This window comes from Marmota marmota, unplaced genomic scaffold, assembly GCF_001458135.2.
Source record: "Marmota marmota marmota unplaced genomic scaffold, marMar, whole genome shotgun sequence".
Taxonomy (NCBI): domain Eukaryota; kingdom Metazoa; phylum Chordata; class Mammalia; order Rodentia; family Sciuridae; genus Marmota; species Marmota marmota.
In genome coordinates this window covers 1745393-1759970 of record NW_026000130.1, presented here as the reverse complement: position 1 = coordinate 1759970, position 14578 = coordinate 1745393, and the positions used below count along the sequence as shown (strand labels likewise).

General features: G+C 41.0%; 1 protein-coding gene across 1 annotated transcript in view; it reads right to left on the bottom strand.

Annotated features, from left to right (window-relative positions):
- Nucleotides 1-14578, bottom strand: part of Ttc28 (tetratricopeptide repeat domain 28) — a 583072-nt gene that overhangs the window by 141301 nt on the left and 427193 nt on the right. Inside the window, exon 8 of the mRNA XM_048784881.1 lies at nucleotides 7806-8313. Within this exon, the coding sequence (XP_048640838.1) occupies nucleotides 7806-8313 (508 nt within the window). The remainder of the gene's footprint in view (nucleotides 1-7805; nucleotides 8314-14578) is intronic.

The window sequence follows — 14578 nt, the reverse complement described above, 5'->3', positions numbered from 1 at the left end:
TGAAATGATGCTCAGGCAGGAAAAAGGTCAGATCTGGGGAGTATGGATTAGGAACAATATGTACCGATGCAGAGTTGGTGGTAAGAATGATAAGGGGAGAGACAGAGAGAACAGGAAAGAATCCAGGAACAAACCCCAGGACTCCCATGTTCAGCAAGTAGCAATATGATGGGAAAGGGTCAAGAAGCAACGTCAGGAGTCTGGATGACACGAGGGCCTGAGAGAAGGTGGGAAAAAGCACACTCAGAAAAGCACCGTGATCCATGTTTCGAAAAAGGAACAAGCTGCACACACCCGTGACTGTACTGACACTGTGTAAGAACAGAGCCAACTGGTCTGGAAAGACTCCAACCAGATTGTAACCGTAGTTAACTCTGAGGAGTGGGACAGGGAAGAATAGTCACATGAGGGGATAAGTTTCCTTTTTTTACTTTATACATTATTGTACTAGAAGAATATTTCTTCACAAGAGTAAGTACCACATTTGTAACTTTAAAATATCATTCTTTTTTTTTTAAAGGGGCAAGAAAAACCAATGAAAAAGATGTAAAAAGAAAATCAGGACAGTGGTGCTTCCCAGAAACCTAGAGAGCTGGGAATTTCAAGGCCAAGGTAGCAGGGCATTCCGAAGACTGCCTGCTGACAAGGCACGCTGAAAAGCGTCAGAACACCTTTCACTCTGCCACAAGGAGAGGCTACTTATCTCTGTCAGGCACAAGGATGCAAATCAAATTGCCATGGTCAAAACTGAATAGGTGGAGCTGGGCACCGTGGCGCATGCCTGTAATCCCAGCAGCTCGGAGGCTGAGGCAAGAGGATTGTGAGTTCAAAGCCATCCTCAGCAGTAAGGCAGCAAGACCCTGTCTCTAAAAAAAAGGGGGGGGGGCTCGTTAGACTGGGTGGAGAAANCGGGGCTGGAGAATGTGGCTCCATACCAAACAAACAAATAAAAAACAACAACAACAACAAAATCAGAACAACAAAAAGCAAACCAAAAGATTAGGTGAGGTTTGGCTTCAATGGAGTAGTACTCCTCCATTCAGACCAATGTGAGCCTGGAGTGATGGGAAGAGAGTCCCGCGGGTGCTCGAGAGCAAGCAGAGCAGCCAGAGGTCCCAGAGAGGTAGGGACTGACTCACTGAAGACGGCAGTGGCCACGTTTCAAACGCCAGAGAACATTTTTAATGCACTTTTTTTCCTTTTTTGCATCAAAGCTAGCACCTGGTACATAACGAGGATATGTTCTACCACTGAGCTCACCAGCCCAGAGGATACGTTAACTAAAACTAAGTTTTATTTTTATTTATTTGCCAGTGGGCAGGCCCCAAATAGTACCATATGGTGAGGCTAAAATTCTGGTAGAAACACATAGTTTATCAACTTGAAAAATCAGAGGGGGAAAATATCCCAAAGACGGGAAAGAGCCCTGAATCCTGAGTATGAACTCTTCCCTTATCTCTTTCTCTAACCCCTAAAACACATATGTGCAAGGCAGAGTCTAAGCAGCCAATTTAAGGCTAAATGATCCAAAGAAAGATTTCCGAAGTCACCACCATAGGGAAGCCTGATTTTGGTGGTCAAATTCAGCCAAGCTAACTACCTGATAAAACAACAACAAATCAACATTATTATGAGAGATCTGAATCCAATTTCTCTATAAAACATCATTCAGACATTTCAGATATGATCCTATATTACTGGGCATACACAGAAACATTAGAAAGTCACTAATACTCAGAACAAAAGGCGATCAACCTACAACTCTGCAACTATACTAAAAATCATTGAATTATACACTTTAAATTGTGTGGCATGTAGATTATATCTCAGTCAAGCTGTTACTGAAAGGAAAAAAAAAAAGACAAAATCAATAGGGTCTAACCCTGAGATGACCTGCATGGATTTAGCAGACAAGGTTTTAACAGCAGCTGTCATAACTAGACTCACCATTTGAAGGAAAAAACACAAGAGTAAACACACAAATCCCAGCCGAAAAAACTGAAATGTCAATGAAAAGTACCAAGTGGAATTCTTCAGCTAAAAATAAAGTATATAACTAAGGAAATTCACCTGTGTAATAAGGAATTAATCTTGCCCAAAGAGAGTGTCTGGCAAAGCCCTTGGAATCCTCCTACCTGACAATAGTGTCACTGTTTATCAGAAAGCATTGGCCATGTCGATGGTCTAGGCTAATGATGTGATTTCTTGTAGGGCCTTTGGTCGTATGGTATCAGCTCAGCCTCCAGAGGGGCTGGAAACTGAGGTCACACACGCAGGTGTCCAACTACATCTATGTGAGCAAGGTCCAGTAAAAACCAATACTAAGGTCTGAATGAGTTTCAGGCTGGCAAATACCCTGTGCAGGCCAGAGAAACTCATTTGGACCTTCTACTCTCTTATCACGAATAGAACAGCTTTCAGTGATTTCTATGAGTCCTTCTAGTGAGGTTTTGAAATTGAGGGTGGTCTCAGGGACCCCTAACCTTGCAGTTGATGGCAGAGTGAGGATGATTTTAGGGAACCCCTAAACTCTGCATCACTGGTTTTAACAGCAGATTGGAGGTGGCTAAAGAGCTAGTGAACTTTAAGGTAGATCACATAATTTTCCAAACTGAAGAAAAGATTAAAAACATGAAGAAAACCTTAGTAGCATATGGGACAATATTGAAAGATCTAAAATATATGTAAATTCTTATAATACAGGAGAGAGGGGATGGGCCAGAAACAGATACTTGAAATAACAATAGGTAAAAATTCCTAAGTTTGGTAACAGTTATACATCTGCAGATTCAAAAGCTTAAATAATGAGAAAAAGGAAAAAGACACACACAGAAAAGTCACATTTGGGCACATCATAGTCAAACTGCTGAAGAACCCAATTTAGAGGAAATCTTGAAAAAATCATGAAAAAATGGCACATGACATATAGAGTATGAAAATCTACTAAGTTCTTGTAAGAACAGACATTATGATTGCTGTATGTATATAGGTGACTCTATGATCAGTGTGATTTTGCAATCTGTACAATTAGAAAAATGAGAAATTATACCCCAATGACCTCAAATGTATGAATCAGTAAGATCATTGTAATGTAATGTGTAGCTAATAAAAAAAATTTAAAAAAAAGAAATAATAGAAGTCAAAAAATTAGACAGGGGCTGGGGCTGGGGTCAGTGGCAGAGCACTTGCCTCGCACATGTGAGGTACTGGGTTCGATCCTCAGCATCACATATAAATAAATCAACAAAATAAAGATTAAAAAAAATTAGACATCTTTAAAGGGCTAAAAGAAAGATTTAAAAACATATCAACCTAGAATTCTATATCCAGCACAGTTATCCTTAAAAAATGAAGAGGAAACCAAGGCATTTTAAGGTCAAACCAGAAAACCAGTAGTAAGATAACAAACATAAATCCAACAATACCAATAATTATGTTAAATATTAAATGAAAGAGATTCTCCAATTAAAAGGCCCAAACCTACTATGAAGAAGACAACGATACATTGTCTGTAGTTGACAAACATTAAATAAATAAATGAATCCAACAAAAAGGAAGCGCATTCTCTGGCAGTCAAGCACCACGAGATATGCCCAGTGTGTTTCTTCAGGCTGAAGGGAATGAGATCAGATGGAAACTCCGATCTTTAGGAACAAATGTGAGCAGCAGAAACGGGGGAACAGTTGGTAAATATAAAATGTCATTTCCCTCCTTAATTCATTAAAATGTCTTTTTTAAAATACAAATATAACAAGGTCCTGTGGGATTTAATAAGAATGTGGGTATAGTAACACAAGTGTGACAACTGCAGTATTAAGTCCAGGGTGGACTCAGATGGTTGCAAGAAACACTTCACAGGAAGTGCAATGCTGTTAGCTCAAGGGAGACTAAAACGTCAGTGGTAGAGGATGTGCTCTTTAGGGCAACCACTACAAAATATTGCAAAGAAACAGAGTTAAAAAAGCAAATAGATAAAATCTAAAAGGTTAAATTAACCTATGCAAATCAGAAAAGCAACAAAAGATCAAAACATTAATGGGAAAACCAGAGTAAGAAAACAAACATAAATCCAACAATACTAATAATTACGTTAAATATTAAATGAAAGAGATTCTCCAATTATAAGGCCCAAACCAACTATGGAGAAATATATATCAATATACAGACAACTATACATTGTCTGCAGTTGACAAATATTAAATAAAAAACAAATAAAAGGCAAATGGATGGAAAAAGATGAACTATAGAAATAATAAGCCTAAGAATATGGGAATGGGCACATCAGTATGAGATAAAGTAGTCTTCCAGATAAAAGGATATTATCAAAGATCAAAAGAGTCATTTCATAATCATTAAGGGGACAATATGTCAGGAAGACAAACTGATCATTAATGAATATTAGCTCAATAAGAGAGCTTCAAAATTCAAGAAGCAAGCTTTTGCTGAACTGTTTCATCTTCATTTTTGAAGGACAGTTTTGCTGGACATAGAATTCTAGGTTGAGAAACAGATAAATCCACAATAATATGCAGAGGTTTTTAACAACCCCCTTCTGAATAATTTTTGAAAAAAGATAGATTTTAAAAATCACAACAAAACAGGGCGTGGTGGCACATGCCTATAAACTCTGGAGGCTGAGGCAGGAGCATCATGAGTTCAAAGCCAGCCTCAGCAATGGTGAGGTGCTAAGTAACTCAGTGAGACCCTGTCTCTAAATAAAATATAAAATAGGGGTGGGGATGAGGCTCAGTGGTTGAGTGACCCTGAGTTCAATCCCCAGTACCCACCCTCCCATGCACAATGAAACAGACATGATCTAAACAATACTATCAACTAACTTGACCCATTAGGTACTTAAAGATTACATTGAAATCCTAAAATATACTGCCTGGCCATAATAAAATTAAACTAAAATAACAATACAGTATCTAGGAAAACCTCAATTTTAAAAAATTTGTTTTGGTGCAGTGCTAGGGATTAAACCAAGAGCCTTACACATGCTTGACCAGTGCTCTACCACTGAGCTACACTCCAAACCCCCAAATATTTTAAAGTTAAACAATAATTCATGAGTCAAAAAGAAATCATAAATAATTTTATAAAATTTTTAAAGCTCAACCAAGTGAAAACATATTTTAAAAGGTATAGGAGCTGGATGTGGTAGTACACTTCTGTAATTCCAGCGGCTCAGGAGGCAGACACAGGAGGACTGGAAGTTCAAAGCCGGCCTCAGCAATTTAGTGAGGCCATAAGCAACTGAGTGAGATCCTGTCTCAAAAATTTAAAAAGTGAAAAATGGATGGGGATGTGACTCAGTGGTCAAGTGCCCCTGGGTTAAATTGAGGGGGGGGGGAGAGAAAGAAAGGAAGGAAGGAAGAAGGTAGGAAAGGAGGGAGGGAGGAAAGGGGTATAGATATAGCAAAAATTTTCTTAGAGCATTACAATTATACTGAGTAGTTGGGTACAGTGTGACAACACCATACATATATGGAATTTGATATCCTCCATTTCAGTCCTGGTTCCCATCTTTTCCTCCTCTTCCCTCCCCCATTCTCCTTCCTCTACTCTATCGATCTTCCTTTATTTATTTATATATACATATTTATATATACATAAAGATGGAATTCCCTGTGCCATACTTATATGTGCACAATGCCATGATTTTATTAAATTCACTCCATATTTCTAGAGGAAAATTCATATGTTTAAATGATTGTATTAGAAGAAGAGTATATAATCAATAACCTAAGGTTTGCCCTTAGGTAGCTAAAAAAAAAGAACTCAAAGTAGAATGAAGAAAACAATAAGCAGATAAACAACAGGGAAAAATTGACAAAAGCTAAAGTTGGTTCCTTTTAAAAGTCAAGAGAATTGATAAATTTTTAGTCAGAATGATTCAGGAAAGTGTGTGTGGGGGGGCATACAACACAAACTCCTAATATCAGTAATAAGGGCGGAATATCCCTAGACAAGCTTCAACATTAAAGTAATAATGAGATATTAAATACAACTTTAGGCCAATAATTTCAACAATTTAGATGAAATGAACAAAGTTTTTGAAAAAAATACAACTTATCAAACTGACACAAGATGAAAAGGAAAACATTGATAGTCTAATACGTATAACTTTCTCACCTCGAGGTTCCAAGCCCTCTACTCTATCCTGCCGTCACTGCTTGACTCATTTTGATTCCCATATTTCACAACTTGCACAATTCTGTTCATGAACATACCCCCTGACTCTTTTTCATGCCAATCTTCTATCACCCTGCAGCACATTCCTGAATTCTAATCATGGTACCATCTCTCAGATATGCAAATCTGCTACAACTCATACCTTCTTTCACATGTCCCTTGGCATCAATGCCATTCTGTTCCTGGCCAAATCTTGCCTGTGCTTCAGGGTCCACCTGGATCTAATCCCCTACAGGAAGTTTTCATTTTTGAGGCTATTCCCAGCCCTCAGGGTCTCCCTTCTAGGAGTTCCATGGCAACACATCACTATCATTGTTTTGAGGGAAGACTTTGTTGTCCTGCATATTTGTCTTATTTTTCTAATTAAAGTATTAGCTCTTTAAAGATAACGATTTTTTAAAAAGTTCTCTATCCCTTAAAGCACATATTAAGCATTCAATAAATATTTGTAAAATATTTGCAAAAAACTGTTGAATGGATATATAAAGTCAAGATCCTATTTCTGTGGCTCTTGTCAGACTCTCATACCACCTGTAAGGCTTTCTCCAACAACTAGCCAAAAATCATCTGATTAAAATAAGTAGAGGTAAAGAGAGGGAGAAGTAGTGAGTGATCAAATTACAAGAAGAGATGGGGAGGCTTGGTTTCAGCAAGCATAATAAATAAAATGGGGCTGAGTTTCACATCCTGCTGCCACCAGTATCTGATAGGCATGCACTGATACCATCAAGTCATTTTCTCCTTGTCTTCGCCCCACCCTGAATCCTTGTGGGCACAGAATGAACCCAGGGGCTCCAGACAGCTTATACTTCCAAGCACATCTGTACATGCCATTCATTATACACCCACATGTGTTTGGATAACAAGAGACTTAACAATATCTTCTAAAAACCAGTTACCAATTACTGATGGTCTCTTACCACTACATATAAACTATCCCAAATTGTAAATGTCTTTACTGTAAACAAGTACTAGCAAAATGTGACTGCAAACCTGTCTTTTAATCTTTCACAAAAATAATTTTGCATTTATACTAAAATTAACAATAGCTTTTGTGAATACAGATAATTTTGAGTAAAAATACATTTTCTGTGGGGTTAGGTAAAGAAATTCCTATAAGCAAAAATTCTCTCCAGTTCTCTCGCACTGGTCACTGCCTAGTAGCATCTCTTTCATTTAAATCAAAATAGGTTATATCATCTTCATTTCCTCTTCTCTCTAATTAGATGAATCTGGTTGCTCTTCTCTGTAGACAGATTAAAGGCTGGGGTGAGGGCTGGTTTGTGGCTTAGTGGCAGAGAGCTTGCCTAGCATGTGTGAGGCACTGGCTTCGATTCTCAGCACCGAATTAGATAAATAAATAAAATAAAATCAGCAACTAATAAAAATATTTTTTAAGAAAGGTTGGGGTGTTTTGTTTTCCTAGTATTTCAGAGTCCAATCCTCAGAGCAATGACAACAGGAAGTGTAGAGGAGTGGTTTAGAGGAGGCAGGCTCCCGGGGAACCTATCTCAAGGAAAGACAGCACACACATAAGAGACAGTGGGCTGCTCCAGCTATTTCCAGCCCATGACATCGACCCAGGGTCTTGCAAACAACCCGCTCCTTACCCAGATTGGAAGAGGCGCGCCCCTCTGCTGCCCGATCCTTGAGGTCCTCAGCTATGCCCAGCTGCTGCTCGTGGTACTGTTTCGCTCTTTCCAAATCCTGCATGCACCTGGCGGCATGGCCCAGGCCTGCGTAGGCCCGCATCTCGATGGCCTTCTCCATCAGCTCCTGCGCCAGCTCCAGCACGTAGTTGTGGTAGGACATGGCCTTGTCGAAGTTCCTGCGGTAATGGTAGGCGCTGCCCAGGTTGCTGTAGGCCCGGGCCTCTTCCCGCTTGTTCCCCAGCTCCTTGGCTATCTTCAGGTGCTGCTCGTGGCACTGCACGGCGTTCTCAAAGTCGCCCATGGCAATATACACAGCTCCCATGTTGCCAAGTTCTCGGGCTTCGGAAAGCTCGTCTTTGGATTGCTTGGCGAGAAGAACACACTGTTTGTGACTGGCCAGTGCATTGGGGTAGTCTCCGATGGCTGTGTACACGTGGCCCAGACTGCTCAGGGCTGACGAAGCTGCCTGGAGAGAAAGGATAAGGCAGAGAAATGAAAGCACATCAGAAAATGGCTTTGGTTTGTTTCAGCAGATACAATTTCACAGAGTTTGCCTGTAACTATCAATCCAGTCCCTAATGGAGTTTCTATCAGTGGGCCACAGACCTCCAGAGAACTGATAAAGAGCACAGCCAACACCAAGTTCCCAGCAGAAGACAATGGTAATTTAATCAGGAGCTTTCCATACCTAATCTCACAGAAGCAGGTTGTGTTCCATATGACCTTTGTCTTAGTTTAAAGACTTGGTGACATTTCTAATATTCACTATGATATTACAACTCTGTTAATATCCATTAACCTCTGTGCTATAAGAAAGTGTTGAAGAAAACCAAAATTAATTACTACATATGACAGAGTGTAGGACATTCACAGGAGAAGCCTGGGCTTGGCTTGTGGACCTCCTGGGTGATTCTGTACTCTGGTTTTCTTTGAAGCAAATGGATGCATTAGTGGTGAGGGAGATGTTCACCATGAGGACTGAGAATTTTGCAAACCAGGACCCACTTGAAGGTCCTGATTTCTCATCTTGTTCCTTCAAAGTGACTTTATGGGTGCTGGTTACTGTGGAGGGCTTAGATTTGGATGAGTCTCCTTGGAAATCAACGGCTGCGTTCCAACCTGTGACTCTGATTGCGGTGGTCTCCATTTAGCCTCCATGAAGCCTCCCTGCCCTCCTTCGGCTCACCGCCCAAAGAAAAGTACACAAACCCTTTTGGTCTTAAAGGTTTCAATGAAAATAACTCTGTGTCAGTGTAGCGGATCACACAGGAACTATGAAAATATCACAGGAGAGGTTACACAAGCACGCACAGTCCTAGATCCTGGTCTTCAGTTTCTAACTCCTTTGCAGAGGTATGACAGGGAAGTTATGCTGGGCTTTTCAAGTCCTTCTTTTCATTCCACAAGTTGGAAGCTTCCTCCCCTCCCCTCCTTCACTGCCTGTCTACAGCTTAGGGCCATGTCACCCCCTCTCTTCATGATGCTTCCCTCTGAAGCATGGAAAGCAGACCCTGGCAGAACAAAAGCTGCACTTCCACACGTGGGCAAGAAATCTTCCCCAGGGCCCCGGGCACAGGACTAGCCATGAGGTAATGCTGTCCCTGCTGAGTACAAGGGCATTTCTTTGTGGGAAGGGTTCTATGTTTGTGCACATCAGGACACTTTTATTAATATTTTATAGATATGAGTAATTTGCTCCCCTGTTTCCTTTGCTTGTGAAATAGCAGTTCTTGATCAAAATGACTGAGACACCATTTTTATGGGGCTTGCAAATAGTATATTTGCAAAATGTTCCATATTGTTCTAAGTTGCTTTTATCATTTCGCAGATGTTCCAACAAAAAGATTTAGAAAATAGAGAGGAAATGCATCCTTAGAAATTTACTTTTTTTGCTTTCTTCTGAGTGGAGAGAACAGAAACAGCTCCACGAGAGTCACAATGCTGCAGCGCTGTGATCTGGCAGAAGCAACACTGGTGACACCAAATGGCATGCCACTTGGACCACACTGGCCACGGGTTCCCACAGGAGGGCCCTTGGGGCTGAGCTTAGGACTTCGGGTCAGCAGTCTAGACAGGCGTCTGCTGCTCCCTGGTCTTTCCCCTGCACTACCCACTCACCCACCCAACCATCTTCTCTTCCTGTGCTTTAGGCCCAGGACTCGGCCTCTTCCCTCTGCTTCAGTGGTTAGCTCTCCCAGCCTTATTCTCCCCAAACCCTCCCACCCTCAGCCCTTTGTCACCCTCACAGTAAAACACCAGGGCTCTTTTGCGACGAGGAGGGTGGCACACAGTCACACCCTGGTTCAGAGCTGAGCCGCCCTCCCCTAGCTGGAGCCACTTAACTTCCCTAGGCCCAGCCGCGAGCCAGGAGCCTCTGTCAAACGCAAAAACCATAAATAATTCACTAGATGGCTCCCACAGTAGCTTGTGGAGGCAGCGAGCCCGGGGTGCCGGGATGGGTTACAGACCCTGGGCGGCTCCACACCCCGGCGGGCATCGCCATTCTCAGGAACTTCTGGTTTATGGCACTCTAAACAACGGCCCGGGGAGCCTCTGCTCTGGTCTTTCATTTCTCCAATGCCAGGGAGACACAGCACTCGCTTAGGGGAGCTCTCTGAACATAAGGACAGGGAATTCTGGGGCATCTCCCTTCTGGGGAGGGGAGAGGAGGGAAGGACCAGCCACGAGCTCTTTCTTGATGCTGTCAGGGGGTGTCCTGCAAACCAGCATCACTACCAAGGACCATGGAATTTAGGAAGCATACACCACAGCCCCTGAGACCAGAGGGGTAGCTTGGCACAGGGGAGGATTGGATAGGATTTGGTGTCGAGGCCCTGGCTTTGACACCCTAATAAGTCATTTTAACCTAATTAACTTGCTTTCTTTATTTATAACATGGCACTTGATGACAATACTGTCCATACTCCGCAGGGCTGGGAGGGGATCAGATGAGGCTGGGAGCCCGAGTGCGCTGTGAAGGCGTTGCTAAGGGGTGCACAGTGTCTTATGAAGGCAAGCTGCCTGGGCTGGGCTCTGTTACCTGAAAATATCAGTCACTGTGACCAAACATCTATATTCCTATCAGTCGCCACAGGAAATGAAGTCCAGTGTTTTACAGCTCAGGGCAAATAACATGTGATGGTATTTATCAGCTAAGTGAATTACAAATTAATCACTTGTCTTTGTTCCTGTTGCTGTAGAATAAGTGTAGATCTGAAACATGGTTTCAGGCTGTTAATGAGGATCTGAAGACCCACTATCGATAGGGAATCACGGGCCCCACCTCAAGCAGATGCTGCATTTGCCACCAAGGTTCACGCTGCCTTTGTATATTAATCTCTCTGAGATTTTTGTGCTAGAATAGCAGCAGCTGCTTCCCACAGTGGAAACATTTTGGAACATCTGTATTTGAATACTAAAATGCATACAAACAGTTATGCTAACAAACTATCTGGCTGGAGTAAGACAATGGCTTTCTCTTTGTACAGACAGAAATTACTCATGCTCCTGCCTAAGCTCCATTTCCAGCTGCAGACTGAACACAGAGGAGTCAGGAGCCCCTCGCTCTGTGACCTCAATATTTGAGATGAACTGCATCTGACAAGTTAGTTTCACGAGACCTGAATCTAGAGCCGGAAATATGCTCATATTTCATCCATCCATCTTTAAAGGGTTTTAGTTGGAGAAATAAAGTTCAAACTGCCCCAAACTATAACCACATTGATGGCACTACCATTAACCATCGTGCTGAAGATTTAAACATGTTTTCCTTTCCTCTTAGCATGTTTTCCCCTGTACAATATATATTTTTGATTCAAGTTTTATTATGTGGGAGATTAAATACACAGTAGTATTATATGGAAAATAATCAGTATAATTGCTGATTGACTTAATTGCATGTAGTTGTAAAAATGGGAAATGTACTGGCTGCTAGTACTAGAAATATTTTTTTTCATTTTTACTGCCCAAATCCACATGCACCATGCATGTAGACAGAGGGACACAGAAACTCAGGGATACTCTGGAATCAAGCATGCAAAGGCTCAAATAGCACAACGTGTGATAAGGCACATCATGTAGCATCTCTGAGCCTTGGTTTCCTCAACTGTAAAATGGAAATATTAATATTAGAGGCTTGATAGGCTTAAAATAAATCAGTATTTGTAAAGAGCCTCATTCATGGCTTATTATGTAGAAGATGCTCAAATATTTTAGTTTTGAGTTTCTCTTCTTATTCCAACCAAAATAATACCCACTTAGCTTTATTCATTTCAGAGATGTGGTAGAAGATGATCAGGAAATAAAACATGAAGTTCTGATACCACAACTAAAAAGACCACCATGGTGGGAAAGTCATCATCTTCATATACAAAGGCTGGCATGCCTTCAATTAGTCTTCTGCAATCATATTCATGAGAAAATTCACCCCTTGCTTAGGGACATCTTAGGATCATTTGCACATCCAACACATGGTCTTAGTAAACACTTTATTTCAAGTGGTTTAAGCTCTGTAGTATTTGGGGTCTGCTGGTTGGTTGGGACATCTGTTCATTCATTCATTCACGCAGTCAAGAAAATTCTCTATACCCACACAAATATCATGAACTAATCTTGTTGAAGGAAAAGAGGTAATTCAACAGAGAAGGATACGTTTCAAGAAATGGTACTGGAGCAACTAAATCTCACATGCCAAGAAAAGATTCTATATACAGGCCTCACACTTTCACAAACATTACTTGAAATGGGTCACAGACCCACATATAAAATGCAGAATTATAAAACTTTGAGAAAATAACGAGGGAAAATCTAGGTGACCTCTAGTTATTAGATATAACATGAAAAGTATGATTCATGAAAGAAAAAAATTAGTAAGGTAGACTTTATAAAATTAAAACCTTATGCTCTGCAAAAGACACTGTTAAGGGGCTAGGGTTGTGACTTAGTGGCAGAGCGCTTGCCTAGCACATGCGAGGCCCTGGGTTTGATCCTCAGCACCATATAAAAATAAATAAATAAAATAAAGATATTGAAAAAAAAAGACATTGTTAAGAGAATGAAAAGACAAACTGCAAGCTAAGAAAATATTTGCAAAACACACATCTGATAGAAAAACTTGTATCCAAATATAAAAACTAAACAATAAGGAATGACTCGATAAAAAAAGGGCAAAAGATCTGAAGAAGCACCTCTCAGAGAAGAAATGTAGAAGGCGAGGAAGCAAGCGAGAAGACCCTCAACATCCCTGAACTCAGGAAGCTGGAAATCAAAACAGCAATGAGAGGCCATTGTGTATCCCACAGCAAAACACAGGGACAATGCCAAACACTGGTGAGGATGCGGAGCCACCGAGATCCTCACCTATTGCTGGAAGGAATGAAAATAGTACAATTACTCTGGAAGATAGTTGGGCAATTTCTTCTAAAACTAAGTATAGTCTCGCCATGGGATACCGCAATCCTGCTCCCAATCAAGGTGGACATGTTTGTCCGCACACAAACCTGAACACAACTCTTTTTTTTTGTTTTTTAATTTCTTTTTAGTTGTGGAGGGACACAATACCTTAATTTTATATATTTACTTTTATGTGGTGCTGAGAATCAAACCCAGTGCCTCACACATGCTAGGCAAATGCTCTACCACTGAGCCCCAGCCCCTGAATGCAAATCCTAATAACAGCTTTATTAATAATTGCTAGACACTGGAAGTAACCAAGGTGGCTCTCAAAAGATGAATGAGTAAATAAACTGTGGTGTCATTGTGCAGTGTGATGTTATTCAATAATAAAAAGAAATTGTCCACTGAACCACCAAAAGGTATGGAAGAAACCTTCAGTGTCTGTTGTTTAGTGAAGAAGCCAGCCTAAAACAGCAGCACACTGTGTGATTTCAACTGTGTGACCCTCTGGAAAAACCAAGACTACAGGGTAAAAAGATCAGTGGTTACAGGGGACTCTGGGAGAACTGGGCTTTGAGGCAATGAAACTGAGCTATTCTGCATGACACTACAATGGTGGACACCTGACATCAGGTATGTGTCAAAAGCCATAGAGCTGTACAACATTGAACCCTGACATCAATTATGCACTGAGCTAACAGTAAGACACCAATATTGGTTCATCAACTGTGACACATGTCCCGAACTGATGCAAGATATTAATAAAAGGGAGAACTGATGGGGACAGAGAGGGTATGTGGAAACTGTCTATAATATCTACTCAGTTTTCTGTTCTAAAAATAAAGTCTATTAACTTAAAAATGAATGAATGAATTGGAGTTTTCCTTCTTGGGAGAGTAGGAGCATTCTTTTGGGATATGGAAATGTCATGGTCAAGGGCATGAAGTACGGCAGAGTGAGTTTAGGTTGGAGCAGGCAGCTGATTAGACCCTGGAGTCTGGAAGGTAAGTTTCCATGAGCTCTGTCTGTCCACAGTAGGTAGAATCTGAGACACTTCTTGTGTGGAGTTTCACTTGATCATTGTAACAAAGCTTTTAAGTATATGTTATGATGATACTGATTTGTGAGATCAAACCAGACTCAAAAGAGGTCAAGATTCAGAGAAATGATGTGACACGCCCCAAAGTACAAAATTAACGACAGTGCACGGGTTCAGAGCCACAGCCTCAGACTCTAGCTCTTGTGTTCACTGGACTACAAAGTGTACAGATGGCCTCTTTTGATAAATTCACAACCCGTGGTGCAATACAGTCCACATATTTCTATGAAGTACATGA